The sequence below is a fragment of the Neolamprologus brichardi genome, chromosome 18 (genome assembly GCF_056152115.1).
Source record: "Neolamprologus brichardi isolate AB-2024 chromosome 18, ASM5615211v1, whole genome shotgun sequence".
Classification (NCBI taxonomy): Eukaryota; Metazoa; Chordata; class Actinopteri; order Cichliformes; family Cichlidae; genus Neolamprologus; species Neolamprologus brichardi.
The window spans coordinates 29,545,700-29,569,442 of NC_142121.1; the positions used below are offsets into that span (position 1 = coordinate 29,545,700).

Consider the following 23,743-nt stretch of genomic DNA (forward strand, 5'->3'; position numbering starts at 1 on the left):
GAACTATTGTAATATTTGCTGCCATTTCTGCTGTTGTCTTGGCCAACTTACTCTTACAAAAGACATTTTTAATGTTAATGAGATTTTTTTTTTTAACTGCATAAATAAAGGTTATATAAAAGTCACTGCCAAAAACTGATTGCGGCTTCTACCTTGCTACACGAATGTTGTTCGTGGCTCAAGATGACTTTATGTCATCCATAAGGGATGCATTTGACATATATTTCACATATTATAGCCCAACAAGTTACTTATAGCAGTTTAAATACGAGCAATCAGTTTTTGGCAGACAAGCACTTTTTGGCACAACACCGGCACAGAGTCACCACCAGAGGGCGCCGGGAGCACATCTCGATGAATAAGTGCAGCTTCACTCCAGAGTTTCTCTGTTTTTTTACGTGCTCTATTCAGAGGTTATGAAACACCGGAAGAATTGCATTTGTTTCTTCATGAAATGGGGCCTTAAATAGACTGAATCAGACTAAACCGTAGCTTAATAAAAGGCATAGAAAGTAGAAAGGTGGAAGGATTTTCTTTTAAAGCAAAATGAGTATAAGAGAGGAGGGAAAAGTGATGCAAAGAGCAAGAAAAGAATAAAGACGCTGGAGCTGGAGAGAAGGGTTTCACAGCCAATCCGACACACAGCTGGAGGCCAAACAAAGCTTCTGGAGGATGATTAGGCAGAGAGGCAATAATATATACTCTAAGTGTGTGTGTGTGTGTAGCTGCTGATAAAGGCAGTTTGTTGGGAGAATGGGATACTTTGGAGTAGGGACACAAATGAAATGTCATTTTTTCAGGGTGTTCTTTATTTTACTTTTCCAATAAGCCACACAGTTTCATGTTCTCTTTATATCGACTTTATTAAATATCTTGTTAAAGATGTTATGATTCTGTTAAAGTGCCTACTGAAAATTTGCCAGGGAAACATTCCCTTAGAGAGCTTCACATACAAGAGTTACTTGTCACATACACAGATTACTTTAAATATGATTTATGCAATTGTGCCATTCACATATGGTCCCTAATAAATACTCTGTTAACATAACTCTTATACTAAAACGCATCCACTTACAATGGAGGAAAGTAAGGTGAACATGTGCAAAGACACTAACAGGTACCTTTGTACAAGATATTCCATTGAGCTCCCATCACACTGAGAATACAAGTAATATGTGTAACAATTAATATACTATATTATAGTAATGCATTAGGATTCAGACAGACGCAATTCTTCGTTCTTCCCAGTCTCAACGAGAGAGTACATTCTCACATCCTTGTGCTTCTCACTAAAATAAAAGACCGGCGCCGCGGCCAGAGGATTATAGAAGTTTCATTCTTAATCTCATCAGAAGGCCAGTCAATCATCTCAAAACATTCGGTCAAAAAGACTGACAATCACAAAAAGAAACACACTTATAGAGATTGCATCGCAGTAAAAGGTCAACAGGTAAGGTTTTACAAACACCTAGTCTATAAGAAGTTATACATGAAGGACGATGGATTGCTGCGTTCCCGATTCTCTCTTTGGCTGACGATATCACTTTAAATAAACTTTACTCGGTTTACTGTGTTACAGCGTAATACGCATAAAGATACATGTACAATAAAATACCTGAATCTGCAATCACCTGCGGAAATGCAATAAATATTTTGTCTCATTCCCATATCATCAAATATGAATATATTAACATTGGTTTAAACACAAATGGGCATGATGTGACTGCAGGGAACGGACAACGAGCCAGAGTTTTACAACTTAAAGGTTGTCACAGACCTACGATAGCTTTAAATGGGGATCTTCTACGAGGGAAACTATTGCAGACTGTAGCTCTGTCGGATGGTCCGAAGTCGTGTAACAGCTTGACACTTAACACAGCCTGTAACTATGCTGAGCACGTTAGCTTATTTTTAACACAGTGCGAGCCTAAAATACGCCGCTGCGGGACTTTGGACACAGGGTTCAGGGGAAACAGGTCAGAGTGCTGAGATCAAACATATGTACAGCTGAAAGCACCACCACATTGTGCAGCACATGTATGATACAGCAGAATAACTTGATGATACTTGTAACACTTCGATCTGTTCTTTTCCCCCCTATTTTTCATTAATTTACCACACTTACTCACACACACATTTGCTGTGGCACACACACAAGACATTAAAAGACAAACATTAAACGACTGCACACACACACACACTCTTTCACACACTTGCGCATTACAAGGCTCAATTGCACACACAGACATTAGAGCACATTTGCTTTTAAAGGAAACTTTTGATAGTAATTATATATATATATATATATATATATATATATATATATATATATATATATATATATATATATATATATATATATATATATTTCTATAGAAGTACCTATGTGGGCCAGAGCTAGTAAGAAACTCCAGAGGCTCTCTCATTGCTCGTTTCTTTCCAGCGGTGAAAACATTTAGAGTGCTGCAGGCAAAGGCAGACCGGAAAGAAAGAACCTAAAACGTGTCCTATTATTTCTCGGACTGCAGCACTGTGAATGTTTCAGTCTGGCGTTCGCTTTTGCAGTAAAATCGATCACAGACTCCGGGATGGCCCTGGAGCAGCGATGGCTGTGAGGTCTACAGGTCGTGGGCGAGCCTCTCGATCTCATCGATGAGGAAGTCGATGTCAGACTGGGTGACCGAAGGATTGGAGACGACCATTCTGAAGAAGTTTACTTTATTGCCCTGAGGCTGGTAGCCCACCATGGTGGTCCCCGACTCCATCATCATGGCCTTGATCTTTGGCGCCACCTGTTGGAGTGAAAAAGACGACAAAACAGAGCCTTGTATTCCTGAAAGCGATCTAATAATGGGAACATCTTTTATTGGCTGTTTGAAGCTGATCGTGGTGGAAGTGTTATAGTGTGATTATAGTTGTACCCTGTGGAGTTTTTCTCGCCTCTCATCTCCGTCTGGCATGCCTCTCAGGCTGGGTGGAATGTACCAGAAGCAAACGTTGGTGTGCTGCGGCTGCAGGCAGAAATGAACACGTCAGATACAGATCACGGTGGGTTTTTATTTATTTATTTGCATTTACATACAACAACATTCTGTTAAATACAGCAGTGAATTAACCCTGGTGATTAAAACTGGACATCGGTAAAGGAAAAATAAAATGAGGGAAGCTCACCACTCCGTCAAACACCATCTCATATCCCTCCCTGTTCTTGATCTTGTTGTATAGGTACTGAGACAGATCCAAACACTTGTCAATGTGCTGCTCAAACCCAGTGGTGCCCTGCAGGGGAAAAGAGAAGCCAATAATTACAGTTAAGAACACTCAGTATAGCACTAAATAGCATTGCACTAACAATGCCATGAAGGTTCTTATCGGCTTGGAGATGCTTTTCTGTCTTTTTTAGCCAGCATGTATGCACCCGTCTGTCCACCCGGCTCACCTTGGCTTTCCACATGAGCCAGAATTTAAAGATGTCCACATGCCGGCCACACTGGATGGCCTTGTCCCCTGTGTCATATGTAACGTCGTATTGTTTGTCTGGTTGGAAGAGGTAGCCAGCGCACATGGAGTTGCAGCCTGCTAGGATTCCCTACAGACAAAGTGCACAAACTGTTAACATTTCCTTTCACAGGTCTCCTGCCCAGGCTGTCATCATTTAGACATGTCAGACTACATGTACCAAGAAAAGCTGATGAGTCTGAATGTGCAATATGGATATTCATAGAACTGTATTTTTCATAGGTTAAAGTGAAGAAAAAACTCCCAAAGTGTAATGGAAATGTTTACGCTTTTGCTACATGTCTGTGTCAAACTAACCTCACTGAACGAAAGCCTCCATATTGTCTTATTCTGTCTCTGTGTTATCTTTCAGATATACAGCATGTTGATGTACAAGTTATCTTTTATTACACAGTGTTCTAACCGCAGATCGATAACTTGTCTTCATAAATGATTCGATTCTTTTAACTCAAAGAAAAGCATGAAACATGTTTGCTGTTGTGCTGCCTGTACTACTACCCCTTTACAAACATAAACAGAAGTAATTAAGAACATCAATAGCTTTAAAGCTCAATAGCTTTACATATGTATATATATATATATATGTGGACTTCATAATGACACGTAGCGACCTGCTCCAACGTTTGGATTAAAAAAGTCCCTAAAACTTGTCATCATAAAATTTTAAGGGGAAGTAATAGAAACAAGATACTGTGTGTGTGTACGTGTGTGTGTTCCTGTACCTTTTCTCTGACCAGGATTGCTGAACACTGCAGAGGCACACCCATCATCTTGTGTGGGTTCCATGTGACAGAGTTGGCCCTGCAAAACGGGTTGTCAGTGCTATCGTTAGCACGCTGAGGTTTCTTTTAAATAGCAACACACAGCAGCTTATCAGTTCCCATGTGCTCACCTCTCAACTCCATTAAGCTTATGGCGATGCTTCCTAGACATCAGCAGTCCACCACCCCACGCACCCTAACGAGATAAAACAGTACTGTTAAAGGAGTGGAGGATGCACTGAAGCTACTGCTATCATCACTACTACAAACTACTCACATCAACATGGAGCCACAAGTTATACTTCTCACAAATGTCAGCAATCTCATTGATGGGGTCAAATGCTCCATACACGGTTGAACCAGCTGTTGCATTCACAAACAATGGCACATAACCCTGCAGATGTAGTACCCAGGATAGATGAAAGAAATGTGGTTAGAGATAAAAGTACATGGAGATGCAATTATATTAAAAAAATAAAAGGGGAAAAAAAACCCCTGACCTTCTGTTTAGCGTCGAGGATTTTGGCTTCCAAATCCGCAGGAATGACTCTCCCTCTGAAAACGAGCAGAGCAGCATGGAATCGCTGTGGATCTACATGTTGCACATGCAGTATTCATCAGATGATTTCTGCAACGATTACAAACCTCTCATCCGTGCTGAGCAGGATCACGTTCTCAGTGCCGAAGCCCAGCGCAGCTCCAGCCTTCTTTATGGAGTAGTGGCTCTGTGGGGACACATAGCAATGAAATACCTCTGAATTCAAAAAAGGGGGGATATTTTGAGAGCTCATTGTTGCTTGACATTTTTCCTGCTCTCTGTCAAGTTGTCAAATTCAAAATACAAAAATACTAAAATAATGAATAAATTGAAACAGCCAGTGCCCTGATTTAAACAGACCTACTGCTTATTCCCTGACTTTGATTAATCTACAGTCAATGAAGCAGCTTATCTGCATTGTTAGATTACCTGAGATGTACAGTGTGTGTGTGTGTGTGTGTGTGTGGTCACTTACATGCTCAGATGTGAAAAGGACAAGGCGGGGAGCAGCAGACATGCCCTTGGTCTTCACCTCTGGGAAATACTTGTACCGTGCGATCATCACACTGTACATGTTGGAGATAGCACCCCCTGTTAAGCACACCGCACACACATCAGTACCCTGGACAGCAGCACACAGTCTGTGCAGCGTACATGCACGTGGAATATTTGGACCAAAAGTCATACAGTAATATGAATATTGGCCATACATGGGTAGTGTGATTTACAGACCGACCTGGGGAAAAGAGGCCGTCACCCTCTCCGTTTGGCCAACCGATCATCTCTCTCATTTTCTTCAGAGTCAGCTGTTCCATCAACACAAACACCGGGGCGATCTCATAGGTGAACCTGCCAATCATAACACCGAGTAATGAATGCAGCACATCATTCAGAGACACTGCGCATTCTTGTGCACTCGTAAGGCAGAGAGTCCACACACTCCCCCAAAACACACACAGTGATATTCATTGTGCGTCTATATTATTCATTAGTCCTTCTATAATTCCATCTGCAGAGCACAAAAGTGGAGCTTGTGCTGACTGGGCTAATTAAAAAGTGGCCGATATGAGTCAACCAGCAAACATTCATATTCAAATGCCTCCTAAAATCACTCAGTGGTTTAATTAAAGCACACAAAGCTCTGATGGATATCTGTCAATGGTGCCGATCTCAGCGGCGACTCTGAATGGGGCTGACGTGATGGCTGAGAGAACTCGAGTTTGTGTGTGTGTGTGTGTGTGTGTGTGTGTGTGTGTGTGTGTGTGTGTGTGTGTGTGACAGAAGGACAGGGAGAGGGAGTGCTTTAAAGAGATAACAGCCTCTGTTGGCCCCAGAATATAGAAAAAATGAGGGAGAGCCTATGCCTATGAATTTCATTATTTCATTAAAACGATGAAAGAGAAAAGATTCAAAAACAACAAAAAAAAAGAAGTAATCTTCACACTCTTGAAATGAGCCAACGCTTTTAAAGCTTGATATGTGCCTGACCTCTCTGTCAGTTAATAAAAGATAAAACGATATCACGTTATCTCCACGAACAGCCACCAACAAAACTCCTGGAGAAGCTAAAGTGGGTCAAATGTGTCACAGAACGGAGGCCTGAGCTTTTGCTCTCTTTGCTAAGTGACATTTCACTGCTTCCCACACGCACCCTTAACGCTGATCCCTGTTTACCCCGCTTCTAATGAGGCCAGTTACACAACGCTCCTCCACCTCCATCGCTGTAGCTTCACCCATCACCCAAATTAGAAGCAGCGTTATCTCCACGTTTCTTCGATTCCTCCCTGTTTTTTCCCCCTCCCCTCAAATAGCTATCTGCAGGGCTGAGGCTGTTTTTTTATAGTTTGGTAGAAAGGGGGAGGTATAAAGGCCGCGAGCAGAGTGAGATTTAGGGAAACAATGCAATGAAGAGAAGTGTGACAGAGGACAACAAAGGAAGATGAGGGGATGATGCAGGGTGCGCACAGAAAAGCACGCAGCAAAGCAACATCATAAAGCACGCACATCGAAGAGGCTGAGTGACAGAGAACAAAAACAGAGAGACAAAGAGAAATTGAAAAAAAATATATATGAAAGATGAAGAAAAATAACCAAGGAGGCATTTTTCTTGTGTAAATATTTCTGCTGAAGATTTTTAGCTTTTGTAAATGCGCTGGACTAATCTATGACTTCTGGGCTGTGACTATGATCTGCTACACCCAAGGATAACATTTCACTTTTCAGTCCCTCACTGGCCTCATCTCACCAATTTAGTGTCCTTTGATATAGTGGAATTATGGTTTATATAAAGCAGACTTAATAACCTGGATGTCTCATATTCCTTTCTTCTCAAAACTCATCCCAGCCACAGGACAAAAAAAAGGCACAAAAAACCCCAGTGAACCTTTTTAAAATTCTCCTTCTCTCTGAGTCATTTCACGCTGTAATGACAATAATGGTGATCATTATCACAATCAGAGCCAATCATTGGTCTTTTCAGGGTGAAAATTACCCCTCAGTCACCTGCCTGTCCCCAGGGACAGCCCCTAAATGCCCTTATTATCATCATCAAGGGCACTCAATGTGTGTGTGTAAGTGTGTTTATGGACGCGTTTGTGTGTGTGTGTCTGTATGTGACTAACCCTCTGACCCCCCACCACCACCACACACATTCCTCTCAGCCCCTCAAAGGACCACTGAGTCCGTCTGTACCCACGGGGACAATAGAGCCGGAATGAGCACTCCGTGGGGAGCTGCGGCAGCCAGTTTCCACAATGTAACAGGGTTTTCTGTGCAGCCGGAGGACATTGTGTTTCAGTGTGGGGCCCAGCTGGCCTATCTGCTAACACCAGCTCACAATGAGCCTGTAGTCAATGGACTGGAAACCCTAGCTGCTGTATCTGGGACAGCCAGAGCTGGTGTGTGTGCATGTGTGCGTGTGTCATTATGGAAGCGTGCACAAGCGTGTGTGGGAAGTCAATGGCCCCGTCTCTTGGGGCATTCTTCCAACCAGGAAATGAGATGGGAAAGTTTTTCTAAGAAGGTAGTTTCCTATGCTAATGTTTTAATAGAAATTGGACAAATTAGGTGTCACAGTTTTCTTCTAGCCTTTGCTTTACTGTCCTCAGATTTCATCTTTTCTTCAGCAGCAATTTTGGAAAATATTCTTTTAGGTCTAAAGTGCATTGTCTTGTAATTACTGTTTATTCTGGTTGACCTTTTGTGCTGCACTCATTATGTTATTTTCACCAAGTCAGACTTATTTCACCAAGTCAGACTTATGCAGGTGTGATTTTTGCACTTCACTGGAAGTTCAGTTCAGTTTTCTCCTATCTATGAATGCGGCAAGTCTGAACTGAGACTGAAGTCACGATACAAACGTCTGTATTATCATATCATAGTTTCATTGTGATTGCCATATGAAGCTGTTAATGACTAGTTAAAGGAACCCAGTCTGTAAGAAGCTGTAATGTTTAAAGATTGTTTGGGTAATGGGTGAACTGTAAATATATACAGAAACCATGCAGTTTATATTTTCTTCATGATCTAATAATGACTACATGATCGAGCCTTAGCTTAAAACAATCCTCATTCTTTTGTTATTCATCTCCTCTAAAGAAATAAAAAAAAAACCCTACGTAAATAAAGCACTCCTACTAAAGCTCAGCTGTTTTTGACAGACCTTAACTGATTTGTGTCTCTCACTAATAAAGCAGCCTGCAGAATAAGTTGATTAGCTGATTGCCTCTTATTGACTTCTGTAACATTTCCCATTTCCAGCCTCCATTGTGGCATTTTGCAGCTTTTCTTTGTGTTATGTAACAATAGAATTTATTAGCCTTTGACTACTGACTGCTGGACAGACTAAACAGGTTATTTGATAGTGACTGCTTTTGTTGTGGATAACTGGGGAATTTTTTTTCACACACTTCTGATATTTCATACGAAAAAAATTGAATCATTTCACTACGAAAATTTTTGGAAGGTGAAATTATTAATATTTTAAACGTTGCTATTGATACACATCAAAATCTAAGAAAATCACATGAAAGTGACATTGCTATAAATATTAGGCTGATTATTGCTCAGTAAAAAAATGTGGATGAACTGACTGTGGACGTCTGTATGAACCTCTGTGAGTGTGCTTGTGTTTTGCTATAATTTGTCACCTCACTCCAGTAATCGTGTCACAGAGTTGTGGCTTTTCGTTCACAGCATGTCTGCGTCAGGATCTGTGTGCAGCTGATGTGGGGTTCAGGCCTTCTCCACTCAAGCTGGGTGAACATGTAACTGTGACCTGAGATCAATATGCAATCTAACCACCCCCTGGGGCTTGGTGGTGTGTGATATACACACAGTATCGCACTGTGCCAGACTACCATCTGTCAATACAGGGGGAAAAAACACAAACACTTTATATAATCGGCCTCCTTTGACCAGTGGTGGAGTGAGCCCAGGGGTACATCATAAGCACTTCCGCAATGCTAATATATGATGATGACTAGAAGCTATTTCCACTGGCCTACTAACAGGAAATATCAGTTGTCCCCATGTGAATTGTATAGGTGTTTCCCTTCTATATAAAAACTGTGTCAGGCACTCGGTACAGAGAGCGTACTGTGTGACTTACATGTTGGTGTTGGCGGTGGAGGTGAGCCACTCTCCAGCCAGACCAATAATGTCTAGGCCAGAAGATAACTGGTTAAAGAAGCGTGGGTGACCTAAAGGGAGAAAAAAAATACAACATAAATATTAAAAAGTTCAATAATGGGTTTAAGTTCAGTCATCATTCAGGTTTCATTTTGTATTTCCATGGCCAACCGTAATACCAAAGGGATCTGACAAAGCGCTGCTCAGTGGGCCATAACAGCTGTATGACAAGCATTTAGACTCACACACACATATACACACACAGTGACTGTGTGTAGACCTGGAGCCTGTATGCAGTCATGGATACATGTACACTGTGGTTATGGAGGTGCCTGCCTCACATAATAAACAGAGTAATAAAAAGAATTAACAATAAAAATGAAATAACAGGTGTGACAAAAGAAATGAAAGGTGTGTGGTTTCAGCACCGCCGACAGCTCCTCCAGCCCACAAACTACAAAAAACAGCCACAAAATGTTTTGAGAAGAAAGAGAGGGAGAGAAAAAAGTGCTACTGAGTTGTAGACACAGTCAGTGACTGCCTGATATATAAAACCCGGGGGACAGTTTGAGCGTTGTCGTTTTTAACAGCTTGAATCAGCCCGTGTTAGGATCCCCTCAGGCGACACATGCTTTAATAAGTCGGGGGGTGGAAGAAAGGGAGGATGTAAAGTGAATTACCAGGGGTACAATACATATGGCAGTCATCTAAATAGGCTGTGTACTGAGCGAGAAATGGCCCATTCTCTAATAGTTTGTGTCACATTCAAAATCCACACACTGAACATGTGTGGATATTAACAGAGACGTAATGTCCTGCTTTATTACTATAATGTGTGTGGCAGTAATAAGGCGCAGGACTACATCTCTTACTGCTGTTTCCTTTGAATGCAAAAAGTTAAAAGCTAATTGCATCTTCGCCCACATCACACATACCAATCTCCTCTGCCATCAAAAATAACACACACCTCCATGTGAGTTACCCAAGCACATATACAGTTGAATTTGTATTTCAAAAAAAAAAAAAAATAAAAAATACAAATCTTTCCCTGTTGGGGTAGGTTAATGTTTCCTCCACGATGAAGGTCGTCCCAAAGCCCTTACCTGTGCGGACGCCATATTTGAGCGTGTCTCTGCAGTCCACCAGGATCTGCTCCAGGGACTCGGGCTGGTCTGACAGCTCCAGGTTGAAGCCTTCGATCCCCTCCAGAAGCTGGTGAGGGTGGTGGAAATCCAAAACCTTTGTAGAACGGTCGAAAGTCTTCTTGACATAGTTGGTAAGGATGTCAACCACCTCCAGCAAAAACTGCATGGTGGGCTCTTCTCCATTTTTAGCCGGCAGGAGGTCTAAAAGAGGCGTGGGGCGGGGGAAAAGTAGGGGAAATGAAGCCATTTGTGATTCTGGGAGCTAATATCCGAGCACGTCAATCAATTAGCTTGTCTTTTGTAAAGCTTATGCACTTAGTTTGTTTTTGAGTAAAATTCTAAAATTTTCTCCATTTTCCCCTCAGTTTCTCGGGCTACATTTCTCTGCTAGATCGAATAAAGACGGCTCCATAATTGGTCTTAGGTTTTGGCTAGCAGGCTTTAAGTTGTGAAATATCCATCAAAACACACAAAATACATTTCTCAGCAGACATTTTAACAGGAAAGAGTAAGCAAACACTTATGTTTATAATGACATCTAAATAAATTCTGTTCTTTGAAAGGAAAGTATTTCCTCCCATTTAATCTAAGAAAAAATAGTGCTTTGTGATCTATTTATTCCGTCGCGTTGTCTTAATTTACTTTTTAAAAAAACTGATGCGGACATGAAAATAGCACAAAATCACGCTTGCGCTAAATTAAGGTGTTAAAATCAGCTTTTCCCCCTCACTTTGTAAGGCACATTTCTGCCACCGGAATATCCAAGTATTTTAGTTCTGCGAGGCTTTTTTAAAGCCTCGCGTTTAGCCTCCGAAAGCACGGTTTACATCACAATACATACATGAATAACCCAACCCGGCACAGTTTGGCCTCTCGTTCGTTCTGTTGATATTGGCCTAATAATTAATTTTCCTGTAAAGCTCACTGTTATTATCGAGCAAAAAGAGGACAAAAGCAGAGGTGGCAGACAGACAAGTGAAGACGCTCTTCTCTGTTTTATGTCACGATGTTTAAAACGCCCGAGTTATAATAATAACAATAATAATGTTGGTGTTTTTTAAAGAAGATCTGGGATAGCGGAAGTGTGGTTTTCTCACCTCTCGCGAACAGGTTGGAGAAGTCGGTCTCGGTACGGCGGAAGCGCGCGTCCCTGTCGCTGTTATCGCACGAGAGCAAGTTCTTCTGGCCCGCGAGCCTCCCCTTCTCCTCCAGGCTGTTGTTCTTCTGCAGGAACCCTAAGGTGTTGCACGGCGAAGAGAAGGAGTTATCACCAAACATCTCCATCCCACTCATAAAAAAACAAAACAAAAAGAAAAGAAAAAGGAAAACGGCGAAAAGCGAAACCAACAATTAAAATATAACAAAATAAATTTCTAAAAAAAAAAGCAAGAAAGAAAATTGAGATTTTTGTGAAATTTTTTAATCAGCTCATAAACAGCCGGAATACTTTAATCTGAAAAGCTTCTCTGTTGGAGGCCAAATTTATATAAGCTAAGTAGGAAAAGGAAGCACCCGTGGGTGCCCGCCTTACCCTGTGACATCACAGCCTCACCCCGTCAGGAAGCACCCAGCCAGCTTGCCCCTCCCCTATAGGCGCAGACTGATTGCCTCGGTGCTCAGGACAGGCTGCGACACACAGCCAATAAATACACACCCTCCGAAGAGGGGTTAATGAAGGATGCAAAATGCCCTGAAGCAGCGTGTCTCTACAGGGCCACCGTCAGATTTTATAAGCTTTTCGCATATATGTGCAGAATAATGCGTGGGCCTAATTGCGCGTCAAAAACACGGGGAAGCCATACGCTCTTTGTTGTCGCTTAAATTAAAAATATATTTTCAGTAAAAATGTTCATTGCTCATTAATAAACCGTATGAATAATTAGTGGCCACTGCACGGGGTTAAAACGTCATTTAACTAATTAAAATCCGATGATCACTTACTAAAAAACAAACAAACAAAACAATGTCAGACTTTCTCAGACTTGTGCTGCAGTAAAGCGGTCAATAATGCGCCTTTTGAATGGGTAGAGCTTTACGTGACACTGAATTCAACTTGCGTGACTGCAAATAAATAAACATCCACACTTTCCATCGTGTGAGCCTCTGAAAGAAGCAGATTCCTTTAAGTGATGGAGAAAATAAACGTCACATCCACCCCCTCCACTGTAACAAAAAAGAAAAAAAGAAAAAAAGGGGGGCTATTAGAGACACTGACAGTAAGCCTGAGAAAAGTGACTCAAGAAATAACCGGATGTGATAGGAAAAGCAAATCGTTACGAGTTATTTTAAGGCACGTTCTGCTTTCTGTTTCCAGGCTTGTCCCGGAGATTTTTCTATTGGTGCTGAAATGGGAAAGACAGGGGAGGGTGCAAGGAGGGGCGGGGGGCCTGATCCGGGGCTCTCCTCAGCAGACCTACAGGCTAATGTCCAGTGACCTTTGGAAGATGGAAACGCACAGTGACAGTGTGGAGGACGGCCCCGCTCTATCAACCTGTAATGTGGCCTATATTTCTGAGGGCCTCAAAATGAGTAAGATCATAATAAATCGTAAAAGAAAATGTGAGCCGGTCAGAAGAAAAAAAGGAAGGAAAGCAGTCACAACGGAATTCAATATCGAGAGCCATGGTATGTCAAAAAATCTTTAAAAAATGTATTTCTTTATTTCATTTTCTTAAATAACATCTTCAAGATTAAACCATTTTTTTCGTGGCGAAACAAAACTTACCGCAAATCTTCATCCCCAGTTTCCTTGTGCATCCGTGCATCCACGCGTATTCGTTGGCTAAAACAAAATGAACGTTTGAGTTTCTGAGCGTGGAGACCGCGAGCAAATGTGGTGAGGCGGGTGATGGAGCACAGCGTGCACATGGAACAAAAAATAAATAAATGGAAGCGTGAAGGAGCGACTCTTGGCCAGGTGTGCGACTGTGGGGTGTTTGGGTATATTCATATTTTCTGTAAAGAATTACACGGACTGTTTTGCTTTGTTGAACACGGATTTAGCCCCCTTACACCCCCTCTGATCACAAGGGGGGGATGAGTCTGCTAACACTTCCGATTTGAGTTCAATCAATAGGGACCGACAGTGACCCGCACGGCAAATCCACGCCGGCTCACACACCCAGCCAAAGGGCGGACTGGAATTAACACCCGTGAAATGAGCTCACGGAGGAGGGCAGAAATTAATTGAGTGGATCGCAGTATGTGAGTGGAGCGAGCTGGTAATGTCTCTGGTCTGGAAGTATACAATAGGTGCTTGAAGCACAAACTTGGAGCGTAGTGCGTTGACGTACACACACACACACACACACACACACACACACACACACACACACACACGCCCACGCATATACACTTAGTGCCACACACATGCACACACAAACCGGAGCGTGGACACGCGTGAGCTGAGATGGAGCAGAAAGCCTGAGGGAACAAGATGCAGAGCGCACGGCGCAAAAAGTGAGAAGCGACGAGGCGAATGTACCTGATGTAGAACTTGCGAAAACAAAAAAACAAGCATTTAAATTTACTGAAGCAATCTCATTCCGACAAAAAACAGCCCTAGGTGCGGAGGCCGAGGCATAAAAACACACATACACGGACACACACACAGACGCGCGCGCACGCAAAGCCGCCAGGCGTGAGATGGAGCGTGGCAGAGAGATAATGGCAACATCCAGCAGCAGCAGCAGCAGCAGTACACGAGCAAACAGACAAAACAAACATCCTAGTTATAAAGGACATTTTCTTGGTTTGAATTTCCATGAAAGAAAAAGTCTGAATATTTTTTATATGTTTATTGGCACTCAAGGGCCACAAATAAAAGATTTCGAAATTTTGTATCCGGTAACGAGGAAGGGAAAATAAAGCATGTATTTGCACACTGGACAAAAGGAGCTGCAGGCTATCCCTGTAACGTTTTTTCTGAAAAAACAAAACAAATCAAAAACTGCAATTATTTCCCTGCTTTGGACTGCAGATGGCTGCTCAAGTGTGCTCTAATGGAGTCAATTTTGTGTATGCGACAAAGGCTCGACGTGATTAATTGACCCACAGGTTAATGCACAGGTTTAGATTTTTCTTTTTTAAAAAGGAAGCGAATAAAAAGCATGCCTAAACTATGAGAATTATTACAGACAATTCTTATATCAATTTTTTTTTTTTGCTTTATCAAGACGAAAGGTGCACAGGATCAAATCTTCAAATCCTCATCCTTTTATTTTGGGTTGAAACTCATATTTTGAATAGAACACGTTCAGGAAAAACGTTCCGAGATCGTTAGAAACCCCAGCGCTTTAATGGCGCATTATTCCTGCCAGGTCCGCCGCTCGGCGCGCACCGCTGGTCCGCCAGACAGCGACAGGCAGCTGTGATGGCTCTGTTTTTAACCGGAATGATTAACGACGGAGCCCACACAGCAAATGGCCCGGGCTACACTCTCCTTTATCAGACAGGGAAGGAGGGGAGAGAGACAGAGAGGGAGAGAGAGAAGCAGACAGAGGCGCGTGGAGGGTGAACCTGGGTTTAAACCGCTGTGCTGGCGATAGATCGCGCTGCAGAAGTGTCTTTGAGCAAGGCACCGAGTGGCTTTCACCACAGACCGAGCGCTCTGAAGACTGAAAACCATAAACACAATTTAGCCTCGGGGAGCCGAAGCCAAAGTGTTGTTAACAGGGAGAGGAGTGTGGGGACCTACTTGTGGTCGGAGGTCTTAAATTAGCTGAGTTGGGGTCTTGTTCCCCGCCGGCGGCTCTCGGCTCAGACGTAGCCATCAGTCCTGTGTTACTTTGGTTTCCGGGTGCGGGAATTATTCAGCTGCAAACAAAACGAGTCAGTGTTAGGAGAGACTGCGTGTCGGATTTCCGATAACTGCGTGCAGTTTAAATGGCAGGCCGAGATTTTGATCAGAAAACGCACGGATTTTGCTCCGTGCGTCACCAGGAGCGCTTCATTCTCCCTTTAAACGGCTGAAGCCGCGCAATTTGGAGTGAGTTGCGCACAACGCGCAACCAAGACGCACATCGCAATACTTTGGGGGATAAAATGGCTGCATTGGTATAGGTTTTATTTAGAGACACTCTTCGGATTGTGTTGCTTTCAGTCAGCTGTTAACTAACCCAGCGCTTCTGCATGACACAGGTTTACAGATGGGCCACAGATTTACAGATTTGTTTTTTGTTTTTAAGTTGGGAACTAGCAAAAGAAACATGGCTCGTTCTTGCAGTAAGTTCTTGTGGATCGTTAAAACCAAATCCTCGTTTAATTTAAAAAGAAAAAAAATGTTTTGTTATATAACAGATGACATTTTAAACGACCAAAACCAAAATATTAAAGAAAGAACACGTAAGGCCCGCGTTTCCCATCGTATAAAATCACCGAGATGATCAGAAAATCAGAATAAAACGAATGCATTAAAAATGATGCTTCACAGGCAGCAAATATTGATAAAATGAGGTGACAGTGTCCACATAAATAACCGTTAACCCATTCATGTGTTGACTCAGTAATCGACATTTCAATTAAGATATGCTTTGAACACCACCCTTACTACAATGTCATCACGAGACAGAGAGGCAGCGAGAGAGGGAGAGAGAGGGAGAGAGGCTGAACAACTAATAAATTCGTTTTGTCTCCCGTCTGAGAATGATTTATGTGAGAATTCTATTATTATTATTATTATTGTTTAATTTTTGCTCTGATATATTGTCCTCCAAAGCTGATCTCACGATATCAGCGGCTGAAAAGTGGAGTGGTTTAAGCATCTTCCCCCCCAACCTCTGTCTCTGAAGAAACAGACACGAAGGGTGCAGCCGGAGAAGAAAAGAAGGGATCTTACCGGCTCACGAGGCGCACAGGTTGTCGAGTCCAGACAAAGTACAACTTAAATGTTACAACTGCCACCCGAAGGCGCGACAAGAAACAGTCCAGTGGTGGCGATGGCGGAATATCAACAGAGCGCACTGATAAAATCCCATCCGGCGGCGCGCAAGTGACCCTTTCTCACTCAAGAATATTTTTATTCGTTATTTATATCTGAGGATCCGGCTGCCCATTGGTCTCTTCACGCAGGCATGAGTCACAGCCTTGCCTCCCACCCTGACGGCTAATGAAGCTTCCCTGAGTGCTACTGACAGCTACAATCCACTTTAAGGAACCAAACAAGCAAAAGGAAAAATACCGATGACGTTTACCCGCCCCTGTGTGCGTATATGTGTGTGTGGGCGAGCTCTTGTGTCTCCAGGTGTGGGTGGGTGTCACAGGGATGAGGGTGGAGACTTGAATGTAAATTTGGTTACATAGAAATTGACCTTGGAATGAAACTGCACAGCTGGGCTTTTAAATACCAACAGATACATGTTCAGAACATCCGGTCCATCTCCTCATATCTGTTGATTGATTGGGTTTTGGGGACCTGTGGAAGCTGTTAGGTCATTTATTCCAGAATGGACACACGTATTATAAAGCGAGCAGGACAAGCCATCCAGGAGCCATCCATCCATGCAAGCACTGTCTGTAATATTCACCTTCATGAGATGAAAACATTGCCTACATCATAATTTCTGACCTACTCACTGCTTTAACTGCGGACAATAACGTCGAGACTTCAAAGCATGGCGGGCGCTGGCTTAGTGTCCTTTCTGTCATCCTCACGCCTGCCTCTGGATCCAGTGCACAGGCAGGGATCAGCCATTATGTTCATTCAGCCGCTGCAATTTATTCAGCCTTTATCAGGAGCCAATCATATCTTTCTACACTCACAAGTGACATGTGGAGATGCATAAAGATAAACTCAGACTGATGGCATTCAACAAGGAGGCTTAGCTGCTGGGATTTACATCTGCACTAAAACAGGGCACATAAAAGGTCTTCAGTGCTTATGAGTTTACATAGGCTAACATTTTATTTGTGCTAATTTAATTGCCACCATAACAAAAGACTGGATAGTGGACCAGATGGACTCCAGAATCAGTTTTTTTGTTTGGGTCACGTTACAGCTCTCATCCACAGTGAAAACTGAAAAACAAAACAAGTAAGAAATCATGACTTTGGTCTCTCTTGTTTCATGCACAAATTTGTGAAATTTACATACTCCTTATATATTATTATTATTATTATTATTATTATTATTATTATTATTATTATTATACCACATCTTTTCCCTGTCACGCAGCATCACTTATCATCTTCACAGAGAGAGAGCTGATGTTTAAAGAATCTTGAAATCAAAGCCATGGGAGGATTCAGCAAACATGGTGGTAGACGTGTAAACTTCCAGGGGAAAATGTTTTTTTGTTGAATTTCATGCAATCTGAATGAAGATACATAAACATGTTTTTGTATGTCCCGGTGACAATTTAAATTAAAGTCAGTTTAGATAATGTTTCACCATAACTGCTAGAGTTAGCATCAAAGGGGTTACCAAGTTGGCTGCAGAGTGTCCAGATTGCTGCTAGGAGACCAATAGTTGGAGACTGCTGATGACACTTTAAGTGATGCTCAAACATAACCGCTTAGAAGATTTTTGACTGTTAAATATCTGTTATTATAACAAGAATGAGGAACACCACTGCAGCATTTACATATAATCAGATCTATAGGCCGAAACTCCTCAGCTGCTTCTTTGTGTTGAGCGGTCAGCTGCTAACTGTATGTGCTGTGTGTTCCTAGTGTTCAGTTTTGGCATGTCTGGTCATAAAACTGCAGGGTTGTATTTTCCAATGCATTTTTAGCATCAGTTCAAACATGCTAAGATATTTTACATTTAATCACATAATGATTCTCAAAATGGATATGACGCTGATCGAGTGGATTCATTTACAGTCTCTTTTGCAGGTCAACGCGCAAACGTTTATCGGATATATCAGGAAGCGTGTGTGTGGTTTGTCCGTATATTTTCACGGCTGATCTATCAGCGATTTATCAGTTCACATTTTCAGGAAATGAGGGCATCCGCTCAGTCCACATGAGCTCCTTTAATTCCAGGTGAAAATATGAGAGAATATGTAACTGTCACTGTGTCTACACTGAAAAGACTGCAACTGTGGGCAGCAGCAGTGTGCCTTAAAATAAACACAATATATGTAACTATATGTATTTAAGGGTAAATATGAGCAGGAGGGCATGGCTTGTGTCTGTAAACATGGTTTTCCTTTTCATAATCATCACCGTGATCATCATCATCTGAGGCTGATGAAGAGGAGCAAGATGAGCTATGAGAGGGGTCCTCATCACTTCCAGAATCAATGTCATCATCATCATCCTCATCACTTTCTTCCTCGTTGCTTTTCTCTGCGTGTTGCTCTGATGGAAAAATCAAACAACACCTTCGATGTTTAGTCTGTAACATGCAGCCTAAAGTGTTTGTACAAAGACAACTGTCACCTTCCCGCAGCTTCTTCTGGATCAATGGGAGGAACTCTGAGGCCTCAGGATTGTCTGGCTCGTAGAGGAGAACTGGAGCGAGGAGAGAAGAAGGCAGGAGGCAGCATTGACTAACTTGACGGCTCGCTAACATATTCATTGACCGACAGATAGACGTATAGCAGACAGGCGCAGGATACGTACTCATGTGACAGAGTTTAACAGCCAGCTGGTAGTATTTGTCCTTCAGAGCTCTGAGGAACTGAAAGTTAACATTTTAACTTTAAAGTTGAGCAAAAACATTTCAGACATGCAAATAAAAAAAACACTCTGTCGACAAAGCATGAAGTGTGGACAAGCTGGACCAGTTGTATTACTATACCTTCATTAAAAGCTCCACTGGAGCCTTAAGGTCTTCACACTTCACATTCTCAGTCTGTTCTTTGTCCTCTTTAGCTTTATAGATGAGGAGCGGTTCAGCTGGTGCGTGAGCATTTGTTGGTCCCCCTGACAATCATCACCATAATCACTTTTTAATGTTATTTCTTTTGCCTTCGTGCTTTGCATTTAATCCTGTACCCACCTGTTCCTTTTGAGCCTGAGGTCTTTAACGTCTCAGTGCCTTTCATTTCCAGCTGCTCCACAGGTGATCTGTGTCAGAACTGTATCAGAGGCATATATCATTGATCTGATCACTGGCTGGAAGAATTTCGATACTGTGTGGCTCTAGAGGTGGGCCACGCACAAACTCAAAGAGCAGCTCAACATTATAAAACAATATGAATGCAGAGAACAAGTCTAAATAAAAACCAAATGCTGTCCAGAATAAAGGGCAACATTTACATATAGATGCTCATTTTCCAGGGGTCTGTGTTGGTACTCGTTCGTCTACTGTAGGACAGACTTCGAAAGCAACAGCAATGAAAGAATTCATTTCCTGTCATCTTCACCGGGTGTAAATTCCCTTCACCACGTCCCATAGTTGCAGTCTAATTACTTATTTTATGTGTACTCTAACTGAGAGCAGAAACACCTCTTATCCTGTACAACTCTACATAAATGAATAATAATGTTTGTTTTTTGTTGCCCAAAACAAGACATATATAGCAGCCTTTGAGTCTTGCTGCTTATGGTCTTCTTATAATAACTACCAGATGAGCGTTTTAATGTGATTACTCAGGAACTACCGTTTTTGTCATCTCACAAAATCAAAAAATGAAATACTGATGACAAGCAGAGGAACACATGAAGCTAACGTTGTCATTAAAATCTTTTCACCATCCGGTTTGCAAGTTGCTTTAGCAGAAAGCAACATCCAGGTGAAGACACAATAAAAATACTAATTATAATTATTATACAGCTTCTTAATTGGATGTGTAGGGCAGTGAAAAGACAAACTTGAAAAATGTGTGACCCACTTAGAGCAACGAGTGTCCTGCCCAACAACTGCATAGAATGAGCAGCCTGTGAACAACAGGCGCAATTCGAAGAAACAGCATACCTGTAGCTAGTAGAAGCAGACCGTCACGGACACCTGCTGTTGCACAAGATAATTATCTGCTTTAAGTCTGCGGTCCTGTTCTCTGAATTTCTGACAGTTTCTTGCAGTGGAAGTTGACGGTTGTAACTTTAGCTGTCGGAGAAGGAGGTAAACAGCCGTTACTAAGCAACGGCGTAACGCACACTCGCTATGGCCTTCATTGTTGCCGGAAATTTGGCCATTATATCAGAGACATGTCAAGCAGTTAATGATAATTTGAAATCTATGGAATGAATGAATGAATGAATGAATGAATGGCACTCCAGCAAAGGTCTATTAAAAATTTTCTAACATTTAGATGCGTGTTATTTATTCTATTTTGTATAGTACTTTATTCTAATGTATATAGTATTTTATTCTATCTTTCTATCTTTCTATCTTTCTATCTTTTATCTTATCTTATCTTATCTTATCTTATCTTATCTTATCTTATCTGATCTTATCTTATGGAAGCAATGGTCCTGGGAATTTAGATATAAAGTTGTTAGATATAAAGTTTTTTGTTTTTTAAAAAAGAAATGAGTGCCCATAGGTGTTTCATGATGACTGCTGTCTTGCGAGACTGCTTTTGGGGGAGATGCAGTAACAAAATGAAAATAAATAAGTTGAACAATAATATTAATATTACAAAATTACTTAGTGTCTCTTTTTTCTCAGTGAATATAATTTTTAAATATGGGTTTGTAACACTACCAAATCATTTCATGTAAACATTCTTAGCTCACAGACTGCACACACAAATAGTTACATTCCCGAGTGCCTCATTTTTTAGTTGTTACACGTTGTTGTTACCCTTCTGTCTTTTCCCTTACATTAATAAAAAGATTTACGCAGTAAATGAAGTTCTACAAATTCAACAGGATTAAAAAAAATAAAACACTTGATACTCCGAACAGGTGATTACACACCCTTATGTGTCAACCCCAGTACTCAGCTCATGTCCACAGTGGACAATCTGGTGCATCCCATTATTTTTAAGGGAGCCCAGAGTATGAAGACCGAGCCAACTTATGACTATTATAATAGTTGTTTTGCATATCAGAGAATTTGCTCAATTTCAGTGTATGGAGTCATTAATTCAGTTTAATGTTTTATACTGATTCATCCACAGTGTTGGGGAGTAACGGAATACATGTACGTATTTAAAATACAAAATATGAGTAACTGTATTCCGTTACAGTTACCGTTTAAAAAGGTAGTATTTAGAATACAGTTACTTTGTTTAAATAAATGGATTACACGGCGGTACTTCCGTGTTTCATGTTGTCGCGGGTCAGGCCTGTTTGGGTTTTGTTTGACAGCTACGTTCTGTTGTTCCAGGTGGCAGCGTTACGGTTGCCATGGTTACAGGGTGACGCTCTCTCTGTGTGTTTCCTGGGTGAGAGAGGCATTTTTGTTGTTGTTGTGCTAAGCTAATAGGCAGAATGCTACAGGTATAGCTCTAAAGAATGTAGCATCATAGGCAGTGTAGTCCGTGCTGCAGGGAGAATGGACTGCCATACACGTTATGTGTCTGTGAGCGAGGGAGGGAGAAAAAGGAAAAGTACGAGCTGTCATGAGCAAAAACGGGAGCTGGAAGCATGTAAATATAATAATAACCACTGCAGCCAAGAAGAGTGCCTGACGAGCCCAGTTGTAAGTAAGCTATTAAGACTCGACTGTACACCGTGTTCGTGTTTTCCTCCAAAAACAATAAGTTCTGTTGGAGCAGCCTTTCAACACCTCTCTCTGTCTCTCGCTAGCAAAGTTGACCCAGACAACAAAGTAAAGCTAGTTTTCGGCTACAAGCCCGACACAGAACCCGCCGTGTTAGCCAGAGGTCCCTTTACTACGGTTCGGAGCCGCGGACCTTCAGTAACAGTAATAAATCACAGCAATAGTACATTCATGTAGTTGTAAACAGCATGATAATATATTAAGTAATCCAAAGTATTCAGAATACGTTACTCTCATTGAGTAACGTAACGGAATACGTTACAGAATACATTTTGGGGCATGTATTCTGTATTCTGTAATGGAATACATTTTAAAAGTAACCTTCCCAACACTGTTCATCCAATGCTTGCATGCTATATTCCTATAAAGATTTTCTGCTATTATACCCTCAACTTTACAATTTTGCAAACATGTAAAATAAAGCAGAGACTAAGAATGCATTTGCATTTGCATGTTTACAGTTTCTGAGCTCATATATTCAAGGGTTTGAAGGGTTCTCTCACAGCCCTTGAGAGACTGCCTCAGTCCACCCTCCATGTCAGCCATATTTCATTCAATAAGTAGCTGTAACCGCCACATTAACTGTGCCCACATCGAAAGAGCTGCCCTCTGTCATGAATGTGTGCGTCGGTGAGTGTGTGAGAAAATGTGAAGATGCAACAAGGTATTGTGTGTGTGCGTGTTTAATAGATTGAGGTCTCCTCTGCTCTTGGCTCCATTGTTTCACGGTTGTCTTAAAATCTCAGCGAGATATGGACTGTCACACTGACAGGCTCCAGACTCAGACATCCCAGAGAGCCTAAATTAGCACATGATTGGCAGGACTGTTCATTTTCTCCTAGAGTCTGAAGTGCTGTTTAGAGAAAGGTGAGGTTAGCTTGGAGTGTTAAATGTGTATTTTGCTCTTCATCTCCTACACACACTCACTTGGTCTCATACACACACGTAAAACCACATATCAATTAGGCAGGGTCATGAAGTTTCTTACACTGAGCACTCCCTTGGGGCCGTCTCGTGCACGCTGACATGCCATTGAAGCGTGTGCATATGTGCTTTCAGTGTAGACTTTGTGGGCTTTTATTAACCCTCTCAGGCTCAAATTAAGTTTTTGTTGCTAATGCACAAAAGAATACGTGCAGTGGTACTTCTAAGTAAAAAAATGGGGTTATCAGGTTGTTAGCTTTTAACTGTTGCAAATCTGCAACGCCTGCCTTGAGAGGGTTAAAGTGGAGAGTAGGAATCCAGGAATCTTGCAGGCAGGATTCCGTGTTAGGACCAGTTCTTATGGTATTATAGTATCCTTCCCTTAGGCAGTATCATTAGAAAGCACAGTATACATTTTCACTGCTATGCAGAAGATACTTTATCTATCCATGCAGCCAGATAACACACAGTTAGTTAAATGCAGGAATGTCTTAAAGACACAAAGACCTGGATGACCTCTAATTTTCTGCTTTACAATTCAAATCTTGGAGACATCGTCTGTAACCCGAGACTTACTCTGAATAGCATGACTGTGGAGCCTTTTCAACCA

The 23,743-nt window shown here is 41.8% G+C and overlaps 2 protein-coding genes across 5 annotated transcripts; both read right to left on the bottom strand.

The window, feature by feature from the left end:
• Positions 1-837: 837 nt before the first annotated feature.
• On the bottom strand, positions 838-18,832 carry LOC102778007 (glutamate decarboxylase 1-like). Of its 4 annotated transcripts, XM_087832516.1 has the most exons (18): positions 18,759-18,832; positions 17,166-17,299; positions 15,289-15,407; positions 13,318-13,374; positions 11,690-11,827; positions 10,551-10,793; positions 9,428-9,518; positions 5,555-5,667; positions 5,294-5,409; positions 4,926-5,005; positions 4,781-4,835; positions 4,558-4,674; positions 4,412-4,476; positions 4,242-4,320; positions 3,440-3,589; positions 3,172-3,279; positions 2,922-3,011; positions 838-2,792 (listed from the first exon to the last, which is right to left on the bottom strand). In XM_087832516.1, exons 3-18 carry the CDS (start codon positions 15,362-15,364, stop codon positions 2,619-2,621), a joined length of 1,752 nt encoding a protein of 583 aa, XP_087688642.1. In that variant the 5' UTR covers positions 15,365-15,407; positions 17,166-17,299; positions 18,759-18,832; the 3' UTR covers positions 838-2,618. The 4 variants fall into 4 exon arrangements, with proteins under 4 accessions (XP_087688642.1, XP_087688643.1, XP_087688641.1 ...); XM_087832517.1 differs by lacking the exon at positions 17,166-17,299 and having other exon boundaries at positions 18,759-18,824; XM_087832515.1 differs by lacking the exons at positions 17,166-17,299; positions 18,759-18,832 and adding an exon at positions 16,429-16,774.
• erich2 (glutamate-rich 2) lies at positions 17,933-20,620 on the bottom strand. The gene is made up of 6 exons (XM_006786965.3): positions 20,455-20,620; positions 19,537-19,615; positions 19,336-19,460; positions 19,158-19,215; positions 18,975-19,046; positions 17,933-18,893 (listed from the first exon to the last, which is right to left on the bottom strand). The coding sequence occupies exons 2-6, from the start codon at positions 19,580-19,582 to the stop codon at positions 18,688-18,690; spliced, it is 507 nt and encodes a 168-aa protein (XP_006787028.2). The 5' UTR covers positions 19,583-19,615; positions 20,455-20,620; the 3' UTR covers positions 17,933-18,687.
• Between the last annotated feature and the right edge of the window lie 3,123 nt (positions 20,621-23,743).